The following is a 21550-nucleotide window of genomic DNA, read 5'->3' on the forward strand; positions in this document are numbered from 1 at the left end:
TAAAAGGGGGGGTATCCTGTATCGTGGTCATCATTTAGGGTGGAGGAATCATGGTACATCGACTCCCAACAGTTTTAATCAAACTGCGAGGAGGGGGGAGGCTCGGAGGGGAAGGGAAACTTCTAGAATGTCGTGACGTGTGCAAAATGCTAGTTTAAGCTAGTTTTAAGCTAGTTTGACCGCTTAACTTTACCAATGGTTAATCTGACGATGTTGACAAACACGGTGGACAATAAAGCTCCTTGTCCTCAGTCAAACCCGAACACACAGACACGGTACACATATTTTAAAACAGTAAATACAACTTACTCTTTCTGAAGATATGATTTCAACGTCCATAAAACCGCGTAGAAGTTACGGGGGGGGGGGGGGAAGACGCTCCCGGTAGTTTTCTTCAGTATATCCGGTTACAGTTGTCTGCACATCTACATCCGTGATAAAATTCCAAATAAGAGCTAATTACATTTAATTCGGCGTACTTTTAACGATGCTAATTGGACGCAATGTAATTAAAAGGTAGCCATCCGTTGGTTGTAGCCCGTAATCCATAGCTATTTTACACTTCCTGTTTACATCCCTGAAGCATTATGGGAGTTCCATTAGAATTGTAGTAATGACAAAATATTAACAATTTGAATATTATATTATATTATATTATATTGTATTATATTATATTATATTATATTATATTATATTATATTATATTATATGCTATTATATTATATCATATCATATTATATTATATTATATTGTATTATATTATATTATATTATATTATATCATATCATATCATATCATATCATATTATATTATATTATATTGTATTATATTATATCATATTATATTATATTATATTATATTATATTATATTATATTATATCATATTATATCATATTATATTATATTATATTATATTATTTTCCCTGTATTGAAAGTGACCTGAAAGTGACATTGCTATAAAAAGAAAGGACAAGCAGCGTGTGTCTTATGAATCATTCCTTGTCTGTGTATCCTGCAGTGGAAGGCGAGGACAGCCAGCTTTGACAGCCAGGGCTCCTGCCCCTCGCCCAGACCCCCTGCTAGTCCCTGAGCAGAGCCACCTGTGACCCAGCAGCCCAGAAGGGGGTTTCCTCCCTCCTACTGATCCACTTCCTGTCTGTCTGATTGAAGAGAAACACAACCCCACAGTCTCACTCTCTGTCTCACTCTCTCTCTCTCTCTCTGTTCTTCCCTTCCTCCCAGAGAACTAACAAGAACTGATTTTGGAACACCGTCAAGTCAGTTAGTTGTGTGAAGTGCAGTCTTTTCGGGTTTTAGCGGGGTTTGAAATGTGGGTGTTGTGATGACCCAGAGTTGCCATAGTTGTCCTCAGAAGAAGAGACTGGCTGGACACCCAGTCTGCAGACAATTTAATATCAAGCTGGCCGAGCTGAACAAATCATAGTGTCCTCGTGTACACACTCGTCAGACGCTGAAGATTTTCACTTTGTGCTGCAGAGACTCTTTGATAGAAAAACTTGGATATGGGATATTGCTCCACCAGGGCAGCAGAAGTTTCCCAGCGGAGGACACATCTGGGGTAGATAAAGAGACGTTAACTGGAACTGAAGCAATTTCAAAACTCTCCAGCTCTGTCTTATAGAATTTTACAGTGCCGTATTAACGTAAAAACGATACTGAACTGTAGCATTTTGGAACTATTAGATGTAAAAACCGCTCCGTTCTTCGTAATTTTTTGTGAATAAGCAAAACTGGAATGAACTCTGACTGAGTTCACCGTACTTCCAGTTTCCGCCAGTAACGTAAGCAATTATCTGATCCGCGGCTCATCGAGAGCATGGGATGGCTGAAGCTAAAATATTCTGATCTTAGCAATTTTGCAGCTTTAGTGTGTTTTCCTGAGCAGCCAAGACGATACCTTTTATGTAATTTAGAAGAAGGAATTACAGGATCATTGGCATTCACTTGGCTGCAGTTTTATTACTAATTTCAATTCTAAAAGTGTTTTTTTTTTCAATTTTAGATAAAAAATGTAGAAGGGGGAAATTACCTGACGAAGGCACAAATAGCTCATTGAATACAATTACTGAGCAGAAAAGATAATCTTGGCAGAAATGAGCTTTATGTCAGTGGAGCTCTGTAAAGGTGGAACTTGCGAGCACACTTTACACATCCTTACCTCCTTTCTCTGTTTGATGTTTGCTTTTGAGCAATCTCACCCTTTTCTTCCAAACAAAAACTCACTCACGTTTCCCTTCAGACAAACACTGTTCAAAAGCACTTCTTTGTCTCCTGGTTCTTTTGTTTCTGAACAGGTTTTGATGGATCTGTATAGTTTCATGTACAGCCCTCCGCTTGTTACTCTGTGTACGTTTTGTTTTTCCAAATCAGAAAAACCAAAAAAATATAGAATTAAAACAGAAAGATTAAAAAAAAAAAACACTGACATTTGAATATATGTTATAGCTTTGTTGGTGGTGATGGTTGAGAAAAACCTTAACTCTGAAAGAGGCGAACGTATTCATCTTTTGAATTGCGAAACATGCAACTTCCTTGATGTTTATCCTTTCATTACTCATGCTGTCGTACGAGGAGAACATTTGCTTTAATTTGCCATCCAGATGCTTGATCTGCAACCTGTGGTAAACTGATTACATTTGTAGATATGTGATGTGATAAAGACTGCAGCACCGCTGTTGTACGAGATATATATTTTACAACAGTACAACTCTTTAAATGGCTCCCTGCAGATCATGTGGTCTCTTTCCTAAAAGTTTTGGTCAAGATAAGTAATATGCACAAACTATTAGCAGTTCATCAATAGCTTTTAATCAAATATTACATAACGGAGGTTCCTCATTTCTTTGTGATGAGAATAAAACTATTTGGTTTCTCTTTTACACAATGTCCGGTTTACCCTCCGGTAGTAGTTCTTCTGTTTTGCTGTAATTGGCGATCACAGACAACATCAATACATTTGGATCAGGAAATGTTAAGCTACGGAGTCATATCAGGCAGGAAAACTGCCGGGAATCATTCAAGGTTATATATATTAGGGCTTATACTGATAATAATAATTCAAAATGGGAGCCTTTTACTTGCATCCGCAACTTAAATCTGGTATAATGCTCCAAGACTAGTCTAGACCTCTGGTGCCTCATTCTGGACAAGTGATACAACAGCTCAAACTACTGTACAATGAACATGCTGCATATCGCAGACTTTGCGAAATTTGGGGGGGCCAGACATGAAGTACACGAGCAGATGCATTCAGCAGACCCAGCCGGATCTGTTTTGTCCATTTCCTTCATGGGTAAGTTTAACCAGGGCGAGCTGTTCAGCACCTCGGCGTGCATGCTCGCGATACGACGGCGGGTGCCGGGGCCAGCTGATGGGGTCGAGAGGTCAGCATCAATAGAGCAGTGGCATTTCTCTAATTGGCAATTGTTCTAGTGAGAACGAGTCAGTGCATTATCGTTCATGCTTGACGGAATCCATCATGGCATCGACCAACCCGCAAATGTGACGGTTTGAAATTCGCTCTCATACACACAGTTGTTTTGATAATGAAAGTCCTCCCCAATGGCATTATTCATCAGTTTCTTATATATAGGTGGTTGAATAACAACCTATTTTTTATTATTTATTTTGTTTAATTCGTGCTTTACAAAAGGTCATATATCTCTCTGACAATGTGGTGTGTTTTCATAGTAGAAGAAACCTGTTAAATCAATTCCCTCGGTTTTATGGACTGTTTCAAGACCTTCTAGCTTTGCCCAATATTGTAATGTTTCTTCATATGATCTTGTATCCCTTCCAACTGTTATGATAGCACTGAATTTCCAATTTTTTTATTGAACATTTTGTATTTGTAATAATAGAAATGTTTGAGAAAATGTTCTGGTAATTGACATCGACGGTTGTTAGTTGAGATAAAAAAAAAAAAAGTCTATTATGAGTTCCAAGGATCATTATCAAGACTCAATATAAGTGACCGAGTGTGTAATTAAGTAAAAGTGAAATAGCAGACATTTATTTCATTCACAAATCATTGTTTTGTTTCAACATGTCTGAAAATCAACAACAGTTTGTTGTTGTTGTTTTTTCTCCCATGAGATGTGATGTGTTATTGGTTCTGTGATATGTTTTTTTTTCTTTGATTAAAAGATTTATGCAAAAAAAAAAATGGGCTCCACGCTGGGAGTTTTGCTGCGAAAAACAACAAAACACATACAACACAGGCAGTGGCTTAACGAGCAGGAATGGGCACAGATAAAAAAAATGAATGTTTGTCTGAATGAAATGAGGGGAGGACATGAAACGCCACACAGCAGGAAGACTTCACAGCCGCTAATAAACCGGGTGGCATTTCTATGCTTGTTTTGATGCATCACACACAAAAGGAGAAGAATCATTTCAATAAATAGTTCCATTTCATTCGCTTCAAAAATGTGATGATGTTATGGATGATCTGGATTAAATCTACCATGAATGGACGCTACGGGAAGACCCAAAAGCACATGTGAATTCGCTGTGCCAAACACTTCCCTGCCGTCACACCAGGAGTTTCCTCTTCATGGTCAGTCTGTAAATGATTTGGTAGCCGTCGTCCCAGCCGTACAGCTGTTTCTCCTCGGGGTTGTATTTCAGACTGGCGTGGGCTCCGTACCTCCTGGGGAAGTAGATCAGGGGGGCCTCCTCGCTGACCACCATGTCATTGACGTCAAACAGGCACTGGATCCGGGAGCGGCTAGCCTGACGGGTGTTGTAGACGACGTAGACCGTCCCGCAGACTACAAAAGCCGCCTCCGCGTTCTCACGTGGGCACCGCGTGTCCCAGATTTGCTCAATATCGAGCGTGTCGGGGTCCATCTTTGCGAGGCTGATGTTGGGCTCGCTGTCGGCGGAGGCGTACAGGAGCCAGAGGCCTTCGTCGTCTGCCGCGAGGTCTGCAACGGTCTCTGGGTTGAGGTTGTAAACAGCAGCGCGGCTCTCCACGGGGAACATGGCGATGTCTGTCACCAGGCCGCTCAGCAGGTCATATTTGACAACCTGCACGTCCATATCAGCCTCCTGCTCTATGTAGTACAGATAGCCGTTATAGACGGCGCTGCCGGGGCCTCGCCACTCAGAGGGAAGTGTGATCTCTCGGCTGCCGGTGAGGCCGGGAGAGCGGGAAAAGTCTTTCACGGAGGGAAACTGGTAGACGGTGTCTCCTGAAGTCCCGTTAAAGACGTAGACCTTGGACGACCTGGAGTCTCTGGTCCACATGCCCTTGAGACTGCCCACTCTCTTCAGGATCTTCACCGACCGGATGCCAGAGATGATGTCCACGCAGTCTGCAATCAAAGAAAACACAAAGAGAGTGTAATTGTGGGTTTGCTGTATCGTTCCTACATCTATCGAGCTTTCCTTGTTGTCGAATTCATCACAAATTCAGCCACAATGCGAGAATACATTGATTTAACTGCAGATTGTCAGCTTTCTCGACACTTTTAACAATGCCAACAGAACTAACAGCGAAAACGATGGCAAAAGCTCTACTCAGCTAGACATTACTCCACTATATCATTATAGCAAATACGTGTTTGCTGCTATATTAATGTGTGAGTGTTTCTACTGACTTATAAGGGGCTTCATTTTTTATGTGACGCACAAAGAGCCTCAGTGCAGCAACAAAAAACATTTGAATCAACATGTGAGGACAGTTAGGCTGAGTGCTCATGTTGGCAGGGCACTGACAGTCAAGATCTTGTAACAAAATTGGCTGTTTTATCAAAACTTTAACTTTGGTTGTTGGTTATATTTAATATTATGGAGAAATATATAAGGCTCTAAAGAATCCTTACAGGGGAATCCAGATGCTGCACCTCTGATTAATTACTATTTTTATATAATATCTACACAATTATTATATTAAAATCTTTAACGGGCGTGAGGTTAATATAATTATAATATTTATTTATCATCCTCCAGCTAGCACAATCAGCTCCATTAGCAAAGTAAATGTCATTCCCTCAATCCACACAACCTAACATTTAGAAAACATCCAGCACCCTGCAGCAGTCAATATCTGGCTCTCCACATTAAGGCAAATTCAAACCAGTCAGGGGGAAATTGGACATGCAGACTCATAATGAGTGGAAGTACGTGTGCAGCACACAGACTGAATGAGGATGCCGTCTGAAGGAGGAGGGACACAATGCTTTCACTAAAAATGCATATACAAAAAGGGATGTTCCCTTCCCCCCCGAATGTGTCCTGAAGCAAAATCAACATCATACTCACAAATCTGAAATGGGTCACTACAATGCAGAAAGCTCGTTTTGGGTGACTTGACAGACATTTACAATGGTTCACTGTGCGCAGAGCGAACATGAGCTCAGAGAGCAGCGCGGCTGACCTCGGGGCAGTTTCCTGTCCCTCGCCTCTGCAGTGACACAGCTCCAGATTGCACGGGAGATTTTTTACACAAGGAAATTAATAGAAAAGCCCCGGCTCTGCATTGCGCCATCATCCACTTAGAATTAAAACGTCTGAATGAGAGAAATCTCCCTTGATTGTGTAGCGCATTACTGGCATCTTCAGGGATTTATCTTTAGGAACCAATTAAAAGTATAGATCTTGCTGCTTAAAAGGAACTAAATGCAAAATTCATCGATTGCCCCTTAAAGCTGATGGTTCCAATAGCACTAACAGTGAAAACAAGGGCAAAACTGACAGAGATAGCACTGTTAACCTGAGGGGGCACCGGAGGGTCAACGTTATCAGATGTAACCGCCATATGTATGAGATAAAAACGCACAGAGAACAAAGCACAGAGAAGGACTACAACACACACAGAAGGACTACAACAGACACAGAGAAGGACTACAACAGACACAGAGAAGGACTACAACACACACACAGAGAAGGACTACAACATACACAGAGAAGGACTACAACACACACACAGAGAAGGACTACAACAAAGCAAAGAGAAGGACTACAACACACACACAGAGAAGGACTACAACACACACAGAGAAGGACTACAACACACACACAGAGAAGGACTACAACACACACAGAGAAGGACTACAACACACACAGAAGGACTACAACACACACAGAGAAGGACTACAACACACACAGAGAAGGACTACAACACACACACAGAGAAGGACTACAACACACACAGAGAAGGACTACAACACACACAGAAGGACTACAACACACACAGAGAAGGACTACAACACACACAGAAGGACTACAACACACACACAGAGAAGGACTACAACAACGCACAGAGAAGGACTACAACACACACAGAGAAGGACTACAACATACACAGAGAAGGACTACAACATACACAGAGAAGGACTACAACACACAGAGAAGGACTACAACACACACACAGAGAAGGACTACAACACACACAGAGAAGGACTACAACACACACAGAAGGACTTCAACACACACACAGAGAAGGACTACAACAAAGCACAGAGAAGGACTACAACACACACAGAGAAGGACTACAACATACACAGAGAAGGACTACAACATACACAGAGAAGGACTACAACACACAGAGAAGGACTACAACACACACAGAGAAGGACTACAACACACAGAGAAGGACTACAACACACACAGAGAAGGACTACAACATACACAGAGAAGGACTACAACATACACAGAGAAGGACTACAACACACACAGAGAAGGACTACAACACACACAGAAGGACTACAACACACACACAGAGAAGGACTACAACAAAGCACAGAGAAGGACTACAACACACACAGAGAAGGACTACAACATACACAGAGAAGGACTACAACACACACAGAGAAGGACTACAACACACACAGAGAAGGACTACAACACACACAGAGAAGGACTACAACACACACAGAAGGACTACAACACACACACAGAGAAGGACTACAACAAAGCACAGAGAAGGACTACAACACACACAGAGAAGGACTACAACACACACAGAGAAGGACTACAACATACACAGAGAAGGACTACAACATACACAGAGAAGGACTACAACACACAGAGAAGGACTACAACACACACAGAGAAGGACTACAACACACAGAGAAGGACTACAACACACACAGAGAAGGACTACAACATACACAGAGAAGGACTACAACATACACAGAGAAGGACTACAACACACACAGAGAAGGACTACAACACACACAGAAGGACTACAACACACACACAGAGAAGGACTACAACAAAGCACAGAGAAGGACTACAACACACACAGAGAAGGACTACAACACACACAGAGAAGGACTACAACACACACAGAGAAGGACTACAACACACACACAGAGAAGGACTACAACACACACAGAGAAGGACTACAACACACACAGAAGGACTACAACACACACAGAGAAGGACTACAACACACACAGAAGGACTACAACACACACACAGAGAAGGACTACAACAACGCACAGAGAAGGACTACAACACACACAGAGAAGGACTACAACATACACAGAGAAGGACTACAACATACACAGAGAAGGACTACAACACACAGTGAAGGACTACAACACACACACAGAGAAGGACTACAACACACACAGAGAAGGACTACAACACACACAGAAGGACTTCAACACACACACAGAGAAGGACTACAACAAAGCACAGAGAAGGACTACAACACACACAGAGAAGGACTACAACATACACAGAGAAGGACTACAACATACACAGAGAAGGACTACAACACACAGAGAAGGACTACAACACACACAGAGAAGGACTACAACATACACAGAGAAGGACTACAACATACACAGAGAAGGACTACAACACACACAGAGAAGGACTACAACACACACAGAAGGACTACAACACACACACAGAGAAGGACTACAACAAAGCACAGAGAAGGACTACAACACACACAGAGAAGGACTACAACATACACAGAGAAGGACTACAACACACACAGAGAAGGACTACAACACACACAGAGAAGGACTACAACACACACAGAGAAGGACTACAACACACACAGAAGGACTACAACACACACACAGAGAAGGACTACAACAAAGCACAGAGAAGGACTACAACACACACAGAGAAGGACTACAACATACACAGAGAAGGACTACAACATACACAGAGAAGGACTACAACACACAGAGAAGGACTACAACACACACAGAGAAGGACTACAACACACAGAGAAGGACTACAACACACACAGAGAAGGACTACAACATACACAGAGAAGGACTACAACATACACAGAGAAGGACTACAACACACACAGAGAAGGACTACAACACACACAGAAGGACTACAACACACACACAGAGAAGGACTACAACAAAGCACAGAGAAGGACTACAACACACACAGAGAAGGACTACAACATACACAGAGAAGGACTACAACACACAGAGAAGGACTACAACACACACAGAGAAGGACTACAACACACACAGAGAAGGACTACAACACACACACATAGGGAGAGCGACGTCATTCTCTCTTCAGGTAGTAATCACGCCTCCATATCTTGCTGCAGCAAATGGTACTTTGCTGCTCTATTAATTATCTGAATACCATATGGAGAACCTTTTAATGTGCACATTCATAGGAATCTGACGATATAAAACTGATGTAACTACAGGGAAACAAACTTGTGTCTCACAACTTTCCACATCATGCTTTAAAAAGGGTTTAGACGGCCCCATATTATAGTGATCGAGCCCGCAGCAGTGCAGCAGTCACATCTCAGCATTGTTCGTAGCAGCACGCCTTGGGATCCGAAGATTAACACAAGACAAACACGGTGCTCAAACAGCGCAAGCAGGGGAGTAGCTCCGCTGAAATAAATGAGTTGCGTCGAGCTACATTTCTCCTGGAAAACATGACGGCCCACTGACTCGAAGCACTCTGTTAAATGACTTGTAACAACACTGTGTTTGTTTCCCCGTTTTCCAGGGACATGGAAAAAGACAGGCATGGTCCAAGACAGCAACTCTGTGTGTGTATGTGTGTGTGTGTGTGTGTGTGTGTGTATATACTGTATACAGTATATACACACACACACACATACACACAGACAGACACGACAGCAATCCCCCTACAGCAGAGTTTAATTAAAATTAAAGATCAAACACAGCCATCCCGTGGAGGACATCTGTGCATGTACTTCTCTGCAGCTCACCAGAGACTCTGGAGTGCAGTTCCTCCCAGTCTCCCTCCTCTTCCTCCCCTCTGCTCTCCTCCAGCCTCCAGGCTCCTGTCTCCACCACCTTGTCCGCCTGATTCGCACAGGCCCGGGGGGAAGTCTGGCTCTCCACGTAGTCCATCCCTCGCTCTGCCCGGTCCACCCGGGCTGCAGCTCCTTCCAGGTCTTTGAACATCTCGCCGTGGTCATTTCTCAGCCCGTCCATAGCCTGAGCCGTGAGCTTTTTGAAATCCAGCAGCTCTGTGTGGTAGCGATGTGATTGATCATGCCACAACTGCATGCGGTCCTAGCAGACGTGAGAAGAACAGATTAAGTGTTAATGACTGCAGGATGAGGTTATTTTTCCCTGGCTTTCAATTAATCCACAACCCTGAGCAGCGACAAAGCTGAAAGCATACAGTCTTACTAGTGGTGCTTTTAGCTAATGCTAACGTCAGCATGCTAACACTGGCAGAATAACAATGCTGCGTGCTAATATTTAGGAGTTATGTTTACGATGTTCACCATCTTAGTTTAGTGTGCTAGCATGCTAACATTGTCAGAATAACAATGCTGACATGCTAATGTTTAGGAGTTATGTTTACCATGTTCACCATCTTAGTTTAGTGTGCTAGCATGCTAACATTGGCTGATTAGCACTAAACATAAAATACTGTTGAGGCTGTTTCAAGGATAATTTATTGTCTTTGTGCAACGCAGGGATGTACAATGAAATGCAGTTGGAGCCCATTAATGCTAGACAAGAAAACATGACAGACAAAACAAAAGCAGTTGTGCATTTCTGTAGGGCATTTTTCAAAAATGTATCATCAAGGAAACATGAACTCTGACCATGTTAAGAATCACTGATTTCCTGATTGAAATGCAATAAGTTTTGCCTAATGGTGTATTTGTATTCACACCTTGTTTCTGCTGCCTCCAGGTGACTGAAAAATCAGTTACACAAAAAAAGCCTAATGAAAGCATGTTAACATGCAAAACCAAGATGGCAAACATGATAAACAATTCAATAAATCATCAGTATAGTTGTGTCAGCGGCCACTTCCTTTGGAGGACGCAGCCTTCCTTTGAAGACCGCGAAGGTCTCTGAAATAAGAGGGTCTGGTCTACAGAAGATTACTCCTGTTTCCCACAAGTGTATTCCCTGCTTGTAACTCCTCCCACAAACCTCCTTGCTCTTCGACATGCGTTTTAATGGGGATGTCCTTCAAGAGTGCTGAAGGATCGATTTTCCAGGTCCTAAGCCTTCGGGATCGAGGATGAAGGGGGCACAAAATCAAGAAATAAGAAGAGCGACCTCGTGTTGTTGCCTACCAAAGTATTATCACCGTCACCAAACAGAATGCAGTCTTTCATTGTAGTGATTGACAGTCGTAGTGACGGGGAAATTATACAGAGCGAGATGTAATAACTGACTGCCTTCTCCGCCGCCTCCTCCGCCACAGATTCATTTTCTCCCTTTGCTTACTGTGGGCCGTGTGGTCAAATGGAAATGAAAGTTCAATGAAAACCTGTTTGATGAATTGCCGCGTTCATTTCAATGCAGAAGTTGGAACCAGCCGGCATATTGGAATTGAGACTGAAGGCGAACCACAGGGGGGGGGGGGGGGGTCGAGGAGAGCAGGATTTAGCTGTAAATAGACTATTCATTTCATGCGGATAACAGCTTTAAAGATGGTTATTTTTGCGTTGCAGTCGCACCAAGGATGAAAAGAAGAAACAAAATGTGAAAATATACCCCCGAAAGAATACATTACAAGAATTATTTAAATGAGGGTTTACTGAAATCACACACCAAGGCAACCGGATGTGTAATCCTCCTGCATTACACATAAGCCAACAAAAGTCTTCCCTTACACAAACTTTGCCGTCTTTAAAACACTTAACGTTACTGAACTGTCAGCAATTTGACTCTTTCTATTAGGATATTGGGATGTAAAGGATACGCTCGCACTGATGTGTCATTGTCTTAAACGGTGAAGAAACCGCAGAGAGACAGAAACGGTACATGCAATGACCGATAATCCCTCAGAGGCCCCTGCAGAAGTTGATGAGCTGGGCAGAGATCGCATTAATTAGATCGCATTAGTTGAGACGTTCAGGAGTCAGTCAGGAACTCGTATCAACCTTGAATTGCTAATTGTTAATGACTGTTAACTTTTAACTCATCTGCTACATGAACACACGTTGTTAAACATGATTATCTCGGCGTTTTGCACATATTCTTTACACTGTGAACTTTTGCAAAGTCTTGGTCAACATGTTCCAGATACTTTTCTTTTTGAGACACGTATTTAACATATTTCTCTCCTAATTCCTATTTTATATGCATTATTTTTGACTCATGCAGTACTTCTGCGTGCAAATTCCTTGTATGTAAAAACCTATTTGGCAATATTCTGAATCAGATTCAGGGAGGTCTGTCCTGTCCCTTAACTTGTGGGAAAACGACAGTGTATTGATCAAGTGTCCGTCATTTAAAGGGGTATTGCTTCTTACCTCAATAGCCAACAACCTGTTCTCCAGATAATCCATCAGCCCCTGGTAGTAATACTGGGCTCCAGTGAAAGTCCAGGCGGTGGAAACAAGCAGGACAAATACCGGCTTCATTGTGAGCCGGTCAATGGGTGATGGCTGAGTTTCTTTGTCTGTCCGGAGTTTAGATGCTTCTTAAGGTTATTCCCTCCAAGAACTGTCCTCGGAGCTTCTTGCAACCTCAAAGCACTTTGTGTACAGTATAACTGCATGTGCAAAGAGGTGAGACAGATAGAGTGTAAGTAAGAGGCCGCTCAGAGTTTCCAATTCTTTGACCGCTCTCACTTTGCTGGAATGTTTTCACAAACTCTCAGGGAGGAGCCTTGTGCCTCTTACCCCTCTCTGTCCTCCAAATAGTGAATGTGCTCGCTCCACCGAACCCTGTGCATGTTGGCGTTTTGTTGCACATGTTGTACACACTGTCACATAAGCAGGGATTATACAGAGAGCACATAACTAAACAGCTCTGTCCACTGCAACTTGCTAATACTGCAGGGATCCAGTCCGGATACTGCGATTTAATGAGTTATGATGCCTGTCAGGGATAATGAGTACAGGCAACAGAGGGAGGACTCAAACGCAGACAGCTCAGGGATTTATTGAAGGTAAGATAAAGTATGAAGCTTACTGGCAAGTCCAAGTAAAGTTGTAATGAGTAAAAGGGGGCTGGGGGAAGTTTTGGCAGGCAGGTCCATCCAGATACAGACAGCACAGCAAGGTTCAACGGCAAGGGATGGGCAACTTAAACAATCTGGCTGGAAATGGGCTAAAAATGGGGCTAACGACGGAGAGTGGAAACAGGTGAGTGGGTCTGGAAAAGTCAGACGCCATCTAGTGGACAGGTAGAGAATGGCAATGAATAGGTTTGGGGTTATGTCCTCTTGTATCTAATGGTCATATTCTTAGAGCCTCGACCACATTTATGTCACATCCTTTTTATCATCACTCAAAAACAACTAAGAGCACGTATTTAGCTGGTGATAAGGTCAATAGAGTTTAAACAACACACAAAAAAATCAGCAGCAGCATCAGCAACACAATAGGAAAAAACACACAACGAGGAAACCAGACTAAAAAAAGTGAGAGTAAGAATATTCCGAAAAAAAGTCTGGTGACAGAAAACTTGTTGAACTTTTACCAACCTGCGCTTATTGACAAGCTAAAACATTTGCAGTGTTGAATTTGCTCCATTAAACAACAATTTGTCATTTGGTACCCACGATCGGTCCGCCTTATTGGTTCGAGCGTACGGCTCCCCCGCGCACATTGACAGCTAGAATTAGTCAATAACACTTCATTGCCGCTTGGAAGGAGATTGCTTTCCTCTGATGCGAGCGAACGGCGTATACTGTAGATTATCCTCTCTGCAGGGGCGGCAGGGCATGAGGGTTTGATTACAAAGGCGATCAACTGACAACGCCTGACCTTTCACCCCGGGGGCAGTTAGAAACATGTAATTAACTCCGTATAGCCGCATAGTCTTGGACAGAATATGAGACAACGGGCCCCTGGACACAGACCTGTAAAAGGTCCCCCACCTGTCCTCCATAGGACCGAGACCATCAGACTGAGAGACATCCAAAACAGCTACGAGGGAGGGATCGGTGTCCCTTTTTGGTCATGTTGTTCTTACTTTATGGCAATGATACGTTGTGGTTTCTTTGTTTCCTTCTTTGACAAATGTACTTATTGTAAGTCACTTTGGACAAAAGCGTCTGCTAAATGACCTAAATGTAAATGTTGCGTCTGTCTGCGGTCATTGTTTGTCCCTTTAAGGTTTAAGGTCACTTTGTGCCTCTTTGAGGTCATTTTGCATCCCAATCTATCCCCTTTGTGTCTTTATTTGGTCATGTTGTGCCTCTTTGAGGTCATTTTGCATCCCAATCTATCCCCTTTGTGTCTCTATTTAGTCATTTTGTGCCTCTTTGAGGTCACTTTGCATCGCTTTCTATTCCATTTGTGTCTATGTGGTCAATATGTGTCCCTTTTTAGCTGTTTTTGCGTGTATTGGTGGTCCCTCTGTGCCTCTTTGCCTGTGTTTTGCGTGCCTTTGTGGTATCTTTTACACATCTTTACACATGTGTGTATATGTGTCTATGCATGTATGTATATATGTATACATGTATATGTATATATATGTGTATATATGCCTGTGTATGTATATATGTACATATACTGTATATTTCTATTTTTCTATTGATAAATATTGTTGAATAATTGTATGAAACCCTACCTGTCAAGCCCCCTTTTCTTGTTTAATTCATGCTTTTTTAACATGTGCTAAATAAATAAATCAAATCAGAAATCTTTATGCTCATTTTGCATCCCTTTGTTTTTGTTTTATGTCACTTTGAGTTCATTTTACATATCTTTCAATTTGCTTTATGTCTCTTTGTGGTTGTTTTGCACCCTTTACCTGGCCGGCCTGTTCACTACCTTCAGACTAGGTAGGTAGGTGGAGGAGACAAACCAGAGTCCAAGAAGTTCAGGGTTAAGGCTCGCCGCTTGTTGCTGTATCATCATAGTTTGATTAAGAGACCAGGTACTCCGGCCGCCTAATGACTGAGGTCTAATCATGCTATTCGTTGATTGTCTGCTGCATCCACTATCATGTCATCGGGTCCTGAACCGAACCACAGCCCCCTGTCTATTTTTATGACCGCAGACAGCGGACCAGACTGTGGGTGTCGTCATGGTAACAAAGTGCCGTACAGCTGCTTTTAGAAATCGAAATGGGCAACCTGGAGTTTGATCTAATCTGGAACACATTGCCTGTCTGGAGCTGGCAGGCGAGAGCATTGACAGGCCTGGCTGTAAAATGGTGGGGTTTTTTATATATGTGTGTGTGTGTGTGTGTGTGTGTGTGTGTGTGTGTGTGTGTGTGTGTGTGTGTGTGTGTGTGTGTGTGTGTGTGTGCGTGTGCACGGGTTCTTGTGCCTCAGAGGTTGTTATTTTCAATCATAGTTCTTGATTGATGTGAGTATAATCACAGTTTTATACCCTTTTTTTCTCTCTGTTTGGCCAAATCGATTGGAAGCATGTGTCTCATACAGGCTGCCAGTCACTGTGGATTTTTAATCTATTATTAATTACCGGCTTAATTGCACCATTGAGTAGTGTAATGTGATCAAAGGGCAAGGCATCATTCAACATTCATTTTGTTTGACTAAACATTGGCATATTGACGTCTCATAACCTTTAAGCTGGAGGGTGGTGCACAGTGAGAGGGTGGAACTGTAGCTCAGACATTTGTTAAAGGGTGGCACACATTGATTCAATTTATTCGGGGGACAGAAGACAGAAATGTCCCGTGGCGATGGCAAATCACTAACACACTGCCGCGCATGGTTCCTTTGTTATCCACAAGATGGCAGCATCTCTCTTTATAGGAATAACATCAGCAGTGAAGAAACCTGCTCAGATATGTAAAAGCTACCAGTACAAGGGTAAAAATACTCTATTACAAGTTTTACATTTAACCCCTTACTTCAGTAAAAGTCAGAAAGTATCATCCACAACATTTACTTAAAGAATCCAAATTTAAATTACATGTAGTTGTACTTGTATTGGTAAATAAATGACCTGTTAATACATATTCATCAATGTTGGAGGTGGAGCTAGTTTGAATGGATACATACCTTTAGATGTAGTATTAGTCCAGTGGTCCCATACCGAGGCCCTCCGAAGGGTCACGTGATCAATCTGGTGTTGTGAGATGATTCATGAAAAAAAGATAAGTTATGCTGTGAGACATTTTTGATTTTTTTAAAAATAATTTTACTCTTTCATGCAGTTCTTTCTTCAGTTATTTAAATAAAACCATCATTGACATCTGAACGGTGACGATCCCCAACTTTATTATTGGTGTAATCACCATCAATGTATTGTGTTTTATAGGTTTTTCATACTCAACACTCATCTGTAAAGTATAAAATAACTTTAGTTGTAAAATTATTGTAATGAGGTAAAGAAGTATATATTTTCTCCTACACTGCAGTGGAGTAGAAGTACAAAGTAGCAGGAAATGGAAATAGGCCTACTCAAGTAAACCACAAGTACCTCAAGGGTACTTAAGAACAGTACTTGAGTAAATGTTCTTAGTTTCCATCACCAAGAGTCATTGTGTTTGGCTTCATTGTGGCTTGGATCAGAAATGTGTGTCCCCTGAGGTAAAGTAGACATTATTGGTTTAAGTTTTGTTGAAATTGGCTCTACTTCCTCACTGTTTTGAAGTTCCAATGCCTGACGTGTCAAAAATAATAACAATAATCGTAAAATAAATTAATTTTATACGAATGTACCAAGTAGAATATCACAAATGTATGCAGAGAAGTTGAATTCCTCGGTTGACCTTTTATGATCAAACTTCAATAACGGAAATCCAAATAGACCCATTTCAGTTTTGGGAGAAGTGATTCTCATAAAAATGGGGAAAGTCATTAAGTAATGAGACGATAAAACCGCGTTAAGTATGATGTTTGAGCTCAGAACATTTGGGGCAAAAATATCTACCTCAATAAAAAAAATAATTGAATGTCCTTTAAAAATGAGTTTTCTTTTAAATAATACATTCTCAGATTATCATGAAGATATTAAGTCCTTGAACATTTACTAAATAGTTTATAACACTGTTGCAAATAGGACATTTTTAAGTGGTGTTCCACAACAATTATAACTTCAACATATTTAGTACAACAGTGTTGCATCTGTTCCTACAGCAGCCTCCACGTATCAGTGCCCACAGGAGCAGGAACATGTATATATAAATACATTAATACACAACAATACGCATATAAATGCTAAATACTGGGCTTAAAGTTTAGTGTTTACCCTAAATTTGAAAATGCTCCAAACTTTGTTTATGGTTTACAAATGTGTGTGCATCTACATGCATGTGTGTGTGTGTGTGTGTGTGTGTGTGTGTGTGTGTGTGTGTGTGTGTGTGTGTGTGTGTGTGTGTGTGTGTGCTTAGGATCTCATGTAATCTCATGCGTTTGCCTTCACACCAGGCGTCAGGAGCCATCCATAAAAACCCTCCTTTCCGACTGAACAAAAAGCCAAACAACCGTTAAAGGCAACGTTCTTTATGACCCTTTCGTATTGATTGAGAGAAAACTCAGCAGCCCGGTGCCAGGTCGTATAAAAGTGCAGACCGAATGGGTGAAGCAACGTAAATCCTTTAGTCCCTTGTAAATAGCTTTAATACACCCGAGGCGCCAAATCACTTGACCTGCGTTAGCCCTGCCATTTGGGGGCTTTCTGGCTGACTGAGCAGTGTGGAGCCAACCCTTCTCCTCCCATTCTCTGGCTGTCAGTCCAGGTAATAGTCAAGGCCTTATTAGTGACACACTTGCTCTGCCTGGCTTCATGGCATCTCCTGTATTTAATCAGCCACTGAGGGCCCACACTTAAGATAACCAACTTTTTTCTTTTTTTCCTTTTTATTGCAAGAATGTGCAGTGGAAAATATTCAAAGTCATTTCTATTGAAGAGCTGGATCTCTTGTGTTTGTGTTGTTGGCCGCGCAATCTTGGAAAGTTAACAGCCTGGTGTGACTACAAACCAAACTTTTGGGAACATCCGCGCAGCGTCAGTGAGTCATCTTACTACCAGGAATTGTGAAACGGTTTGAGGTGTATCCATGCCAGATTTCAGCGAGGTATGCATTATGTACACACATCAAGTACGCACAGTACACAGGTGTGTCTCCTCTTTATTCGTGGCGTACAGGGGGGCTTCTCCAGAGGAATACTCTCTTCAACGTGATATCTGAAGTTGGTCGTGTGCTATAATGAAAAACTGTCTCTCAACTCGAGTGTTAATTTCTCGCCGCCCTGACAGCCGACATGCACTTGCTTGGGTTGCTGAGCAGAAGAGCGCCTGAGGGGCTGTGGACAGCTGCTCGGAGGGTAAAAAACTCCTGACAAAAGCAGCATTTATCCACGGTGGGTGCCGCAATGGGAGCTTGACCGCTGGAAATAAAGACACAGTATGTGAGAGAATATCCAAGGAAATGCCGTCACAGCCAGCCAGTTGTCCCTGGACAGGAGCACACAGCTGGAGCCGTACTGCTCCTCGGTCTAGCCCAGAGGGACTGGTGCCATTTTTTTTAATATTCTTCTTAAATCAGCATGCCATATCAACATTAAGGTCAACATTAAGTTTCATCGGGAAACCACGTTGCAATTTAAATCTCCAGCGGATCTCTAACTTTATTACATCCACAGGCGACATGCAAAGCAACATTTAAAAAAAAGTTCCTGTAATCAGGCCACTGCAATTATATATGAGCGCGCCATACAGCTGCCGTCCTTATGAAAACATCCACAACTAAGTTCAAGTAATTAACCTTGTTCATCAGCAATAAACTCGACAAATTCTCTCTCTTCTGTTGCTCTCTCTGAGGTTTCTTTCTGAGTTTTTCCTCATTTCGATGCAAGGATTCAAGGACGGAGGATGCCATATGTATATGTCAGACATATGTATGAACTGTATAGACATATGAAACTTACCTCAGCTGTAAGGTGTTGGAAAAGCTTGTAAACCCTGGGGAACCCTGTATGGAGGTGGAACCAGGTCAGACATAAGGAGCAGCCTCCATCAAGTATGATAATTATATATGATATCAAATTAAGACATTTAAACAGTAATATTTAGAACGTAAAAACAAAGATGATGACATTTTCTTCATAAAATATTGGTACACAAAACATGTGGAATTATCTAAAATTATCTAAAATAAAGTACAAGACAAATACAGAACAACAAACAACAATCAAAGACTGTGTTATGTGTGTGAGGAGGAGGAGGAGGAGGAAGACGCTTCAATCTTTTCCCCGTGCTTCCTTCCTCCTCTTGCCAGACCTCATCACGGCCCTCTTTGTCCGCTCCAACACCTTCTTCAAAACCCTCTGCCTTGTTTGTCAGTGGTCTGAGGGTGACCTTCAGCTCTTGTATGTGGCCCTTCTCTGGCATCTGTTGAGGAAGCACAAACACAAAAACACTCGTTGAGGTTTGTTGACCTCCCGCCGAGTGGACGTTCTTGGCCTGGAAACAGCAGGAGAGAGGAACACAAAAACATTCGTACTGTTAGTGAATCCAGCAGCGTAATGTGCAGACGTGGTTATGTTGATGTCGGTGGAGTCGGTCTTCCCTGTGCCATAAAAGATGGGGACCGTACCCTGCTGGCCTTAGTGGGCCATCTCCTTTCTGAACAGTCTCTGGTCATAAAACGGCACCTTGAACTTGGACCCTATTGCTCAAATATCCGGGATAATGGGTCAGGATGCCCAGAGAAGCGGCTGCTGGCTTGCATGCTGCAAAATGCGACCAGATGCAGTCGGACATGCTGGTGCATTTGGCATACTATGTGTTACATACTAAATAGTAAGGTTATTATGGTTATTGGGACATACACATATTCAATGGGAAGCGATGAACGGTTTTCCCCTCCAGCGTGAGCGGGACTTTTCTCTATCTCTACAGACAGACAGACAGACAGACAGACAGACAGACAGACAGACAGACAGACAGACAGACAGACACAGACAGACAGACAGTATTAACCTTCCTAACCCCACCATAAGTAAAGAAAGTAAATTATGCGGAATGGCCAATTTCAAAATAATATATATTGGGTTATAATTATTGATGCATCAATCTCTTAAACAACGTTTAAGCAGGAAAAGGTGTAGCTCGCTTAAATTACTGTATATATTTCTGCTTAGTTTAATCTTTAATACGACATCATATATCAGTATTTTGTATAATCTGAATCTGCAAAGTAACCTATCCTTTAACAAACTGCACTTCTGAATTCCAGGGCTGTCAGGAATACTTGGGAGTTGTATTCAATGCAATCACATGGCGTGTAAAAATCAGATAACGTTGCCAGCACGCTCCACCAACTGCTCCTCGAGCGCCACATGCGTCCCGAGCGCGTCGACGTGACATGTTTCGGCATTGTTCTGTGCCTCTGGAGCCGAGTGAGGAAGCATAGCAGCGAGGTGGGCTCGTGCATACCATTATCTCACAAAGCACTCATTACAGGAGTTTTTTCTCTCATATCCTCTATACCAGCAAAACATGTCACCTCACGCTCCCCGCCTCGTTCTGAACACTGCAGCACTCACAACCCAACACCTCTTTGGCACAGGGCTGCACTCAAACCATGACTCACTTGAGTGAAATGCCTCAAACATTACGGTTGCCAAATTATGAAGCGAAGAGAAATGTATGCATGGGGCTCGGCCCCCAGTCTTCCTGTAATAGGGAGGGGTGACACAGCCACTTGCAACCCACCTGCAAAGCCCCCTTTTCATCAAAACAAACATGTTTTGCCACCGTACTTATTCATCATGAGTACTTCTTCTTTTTTATTATTCAATGTCAACACCAGAGCAATAAAAATGAGGTAATAGTCTGCCGACGAGAACATTAAATTACAGTTATAATTGCTCATTGCTCTGCCCAACATGCTTCAACACTGATTAGTGCATAAGCATCTGATCCCGGTAGTTATCTTTGTGAAAATCACCACATTATCTGCTGTTACATTTTGCTGAATGATCCGAGTGCATGTAAATGGGGCATACTTCTTTTGTAAGGCAATTACATGTTTAGTGGCTCCATGTCTGCATTAGTGAAAGTATGAATGCATCCCAGCCTGAGATTTATCCATACTTGCTCTGTAATTACCGTGCGACTCCAACACATCAAGCATGACATCCATTGCATCATGTTATGGTTTTGCTTCTGATCAGACTGATAAACAGCTACAAT

At 42.2% G+C, this 21550-nt stretch overlaps 2 protein-coding genes across 3 annotated transcripts in view; one reads left to right on the plus strand and one right to left on the minus strand.

The window, feature by feature from the left end:
* syt6a (synaptotagmin VIa) overlaps positions 1-3650 on the plus strand; it is a 47540-nt gene extending 43890 nt beyond the window's left edge. Inside the window, exon 7 of the mRNA XM_084016489.1 lies at positions 1019-3650. Coding sequence (XP_083872615.1) covers positions 1019-1090 — 72 coding nt within the window. The 3' untranslated portion in view covers positions 1091-3650. The remainder of the gene's footprint in view (positions 1-1018) is intronic.
* Positions 3649-16425, minus strand: olfml3a (olfactomedin-like 3a). 2 transcript variants are annotated; one of them, XM_084016500.1, is made up of 4 exons: positions 16408-16425; positions 12734-12975; positions 10211-10520; positions 3649-5339 (listed from the first exon to the last, which is right to left on the minus strand). In XM_084016500.1, exons 2-4 carry the CDS (start codon positions 12842-12844, stop codon positions 4555-4557), a joined length of 1206 nt encoding a protein of 401 aa, XP_083872626.1. In that variant the 5' UTR covers positions 12845-12975; positions 16408-16425; the 3' UTR covers positions 3649-4554. The 2 variants fall into 2 exon arrangements, with proteins under 2 accessions (XP_083872626.1, XP_083872625.1); XM_084016499.1 differs by lacking the exon at positions 16408-16425 and having other exon boundaries at positions 12734-13023.
* Positions 16426-21550: the final 5125 nt, after the last annotated feature.

This window comes from Eutrigla gurnardus (assembly GCF_963514095.1).
Source record: "Eutrigla gurnardus genome assembly, chromosome: 8".
NCBI lineage: Eukaryota > Metazoa > Chordata > Actinopteri > Perciformes > Triglidae > Eutrigla > Eutrigla gurnardus.

Excerpts from the sequence above, each read along its gene's own strand:
- olfml3a (XM_084016500.1), bottom strand. The coding sequence starts at position 12,844 with ATGAAGCCGGTATTTGTCCTGCTTGTTTCCACCGCCTGGACTTTCACT. Across the intron at positions 10,521-12,733 it reads ACAGGTTGTTGGCTATTGAG|GACCGCATGCAGTTGTGGCA; the intron begins GTAAGAAGCAAT and ends CACGTCTGCTAG. Across the intron at positions 5,340-10,210 it reads ACTGCACTCCAGAGTCTCTG|ACTGCGTGGACATCATCTCT; the intron begins GTGAGCTGCAGA and ends CTTTGATTGCAG.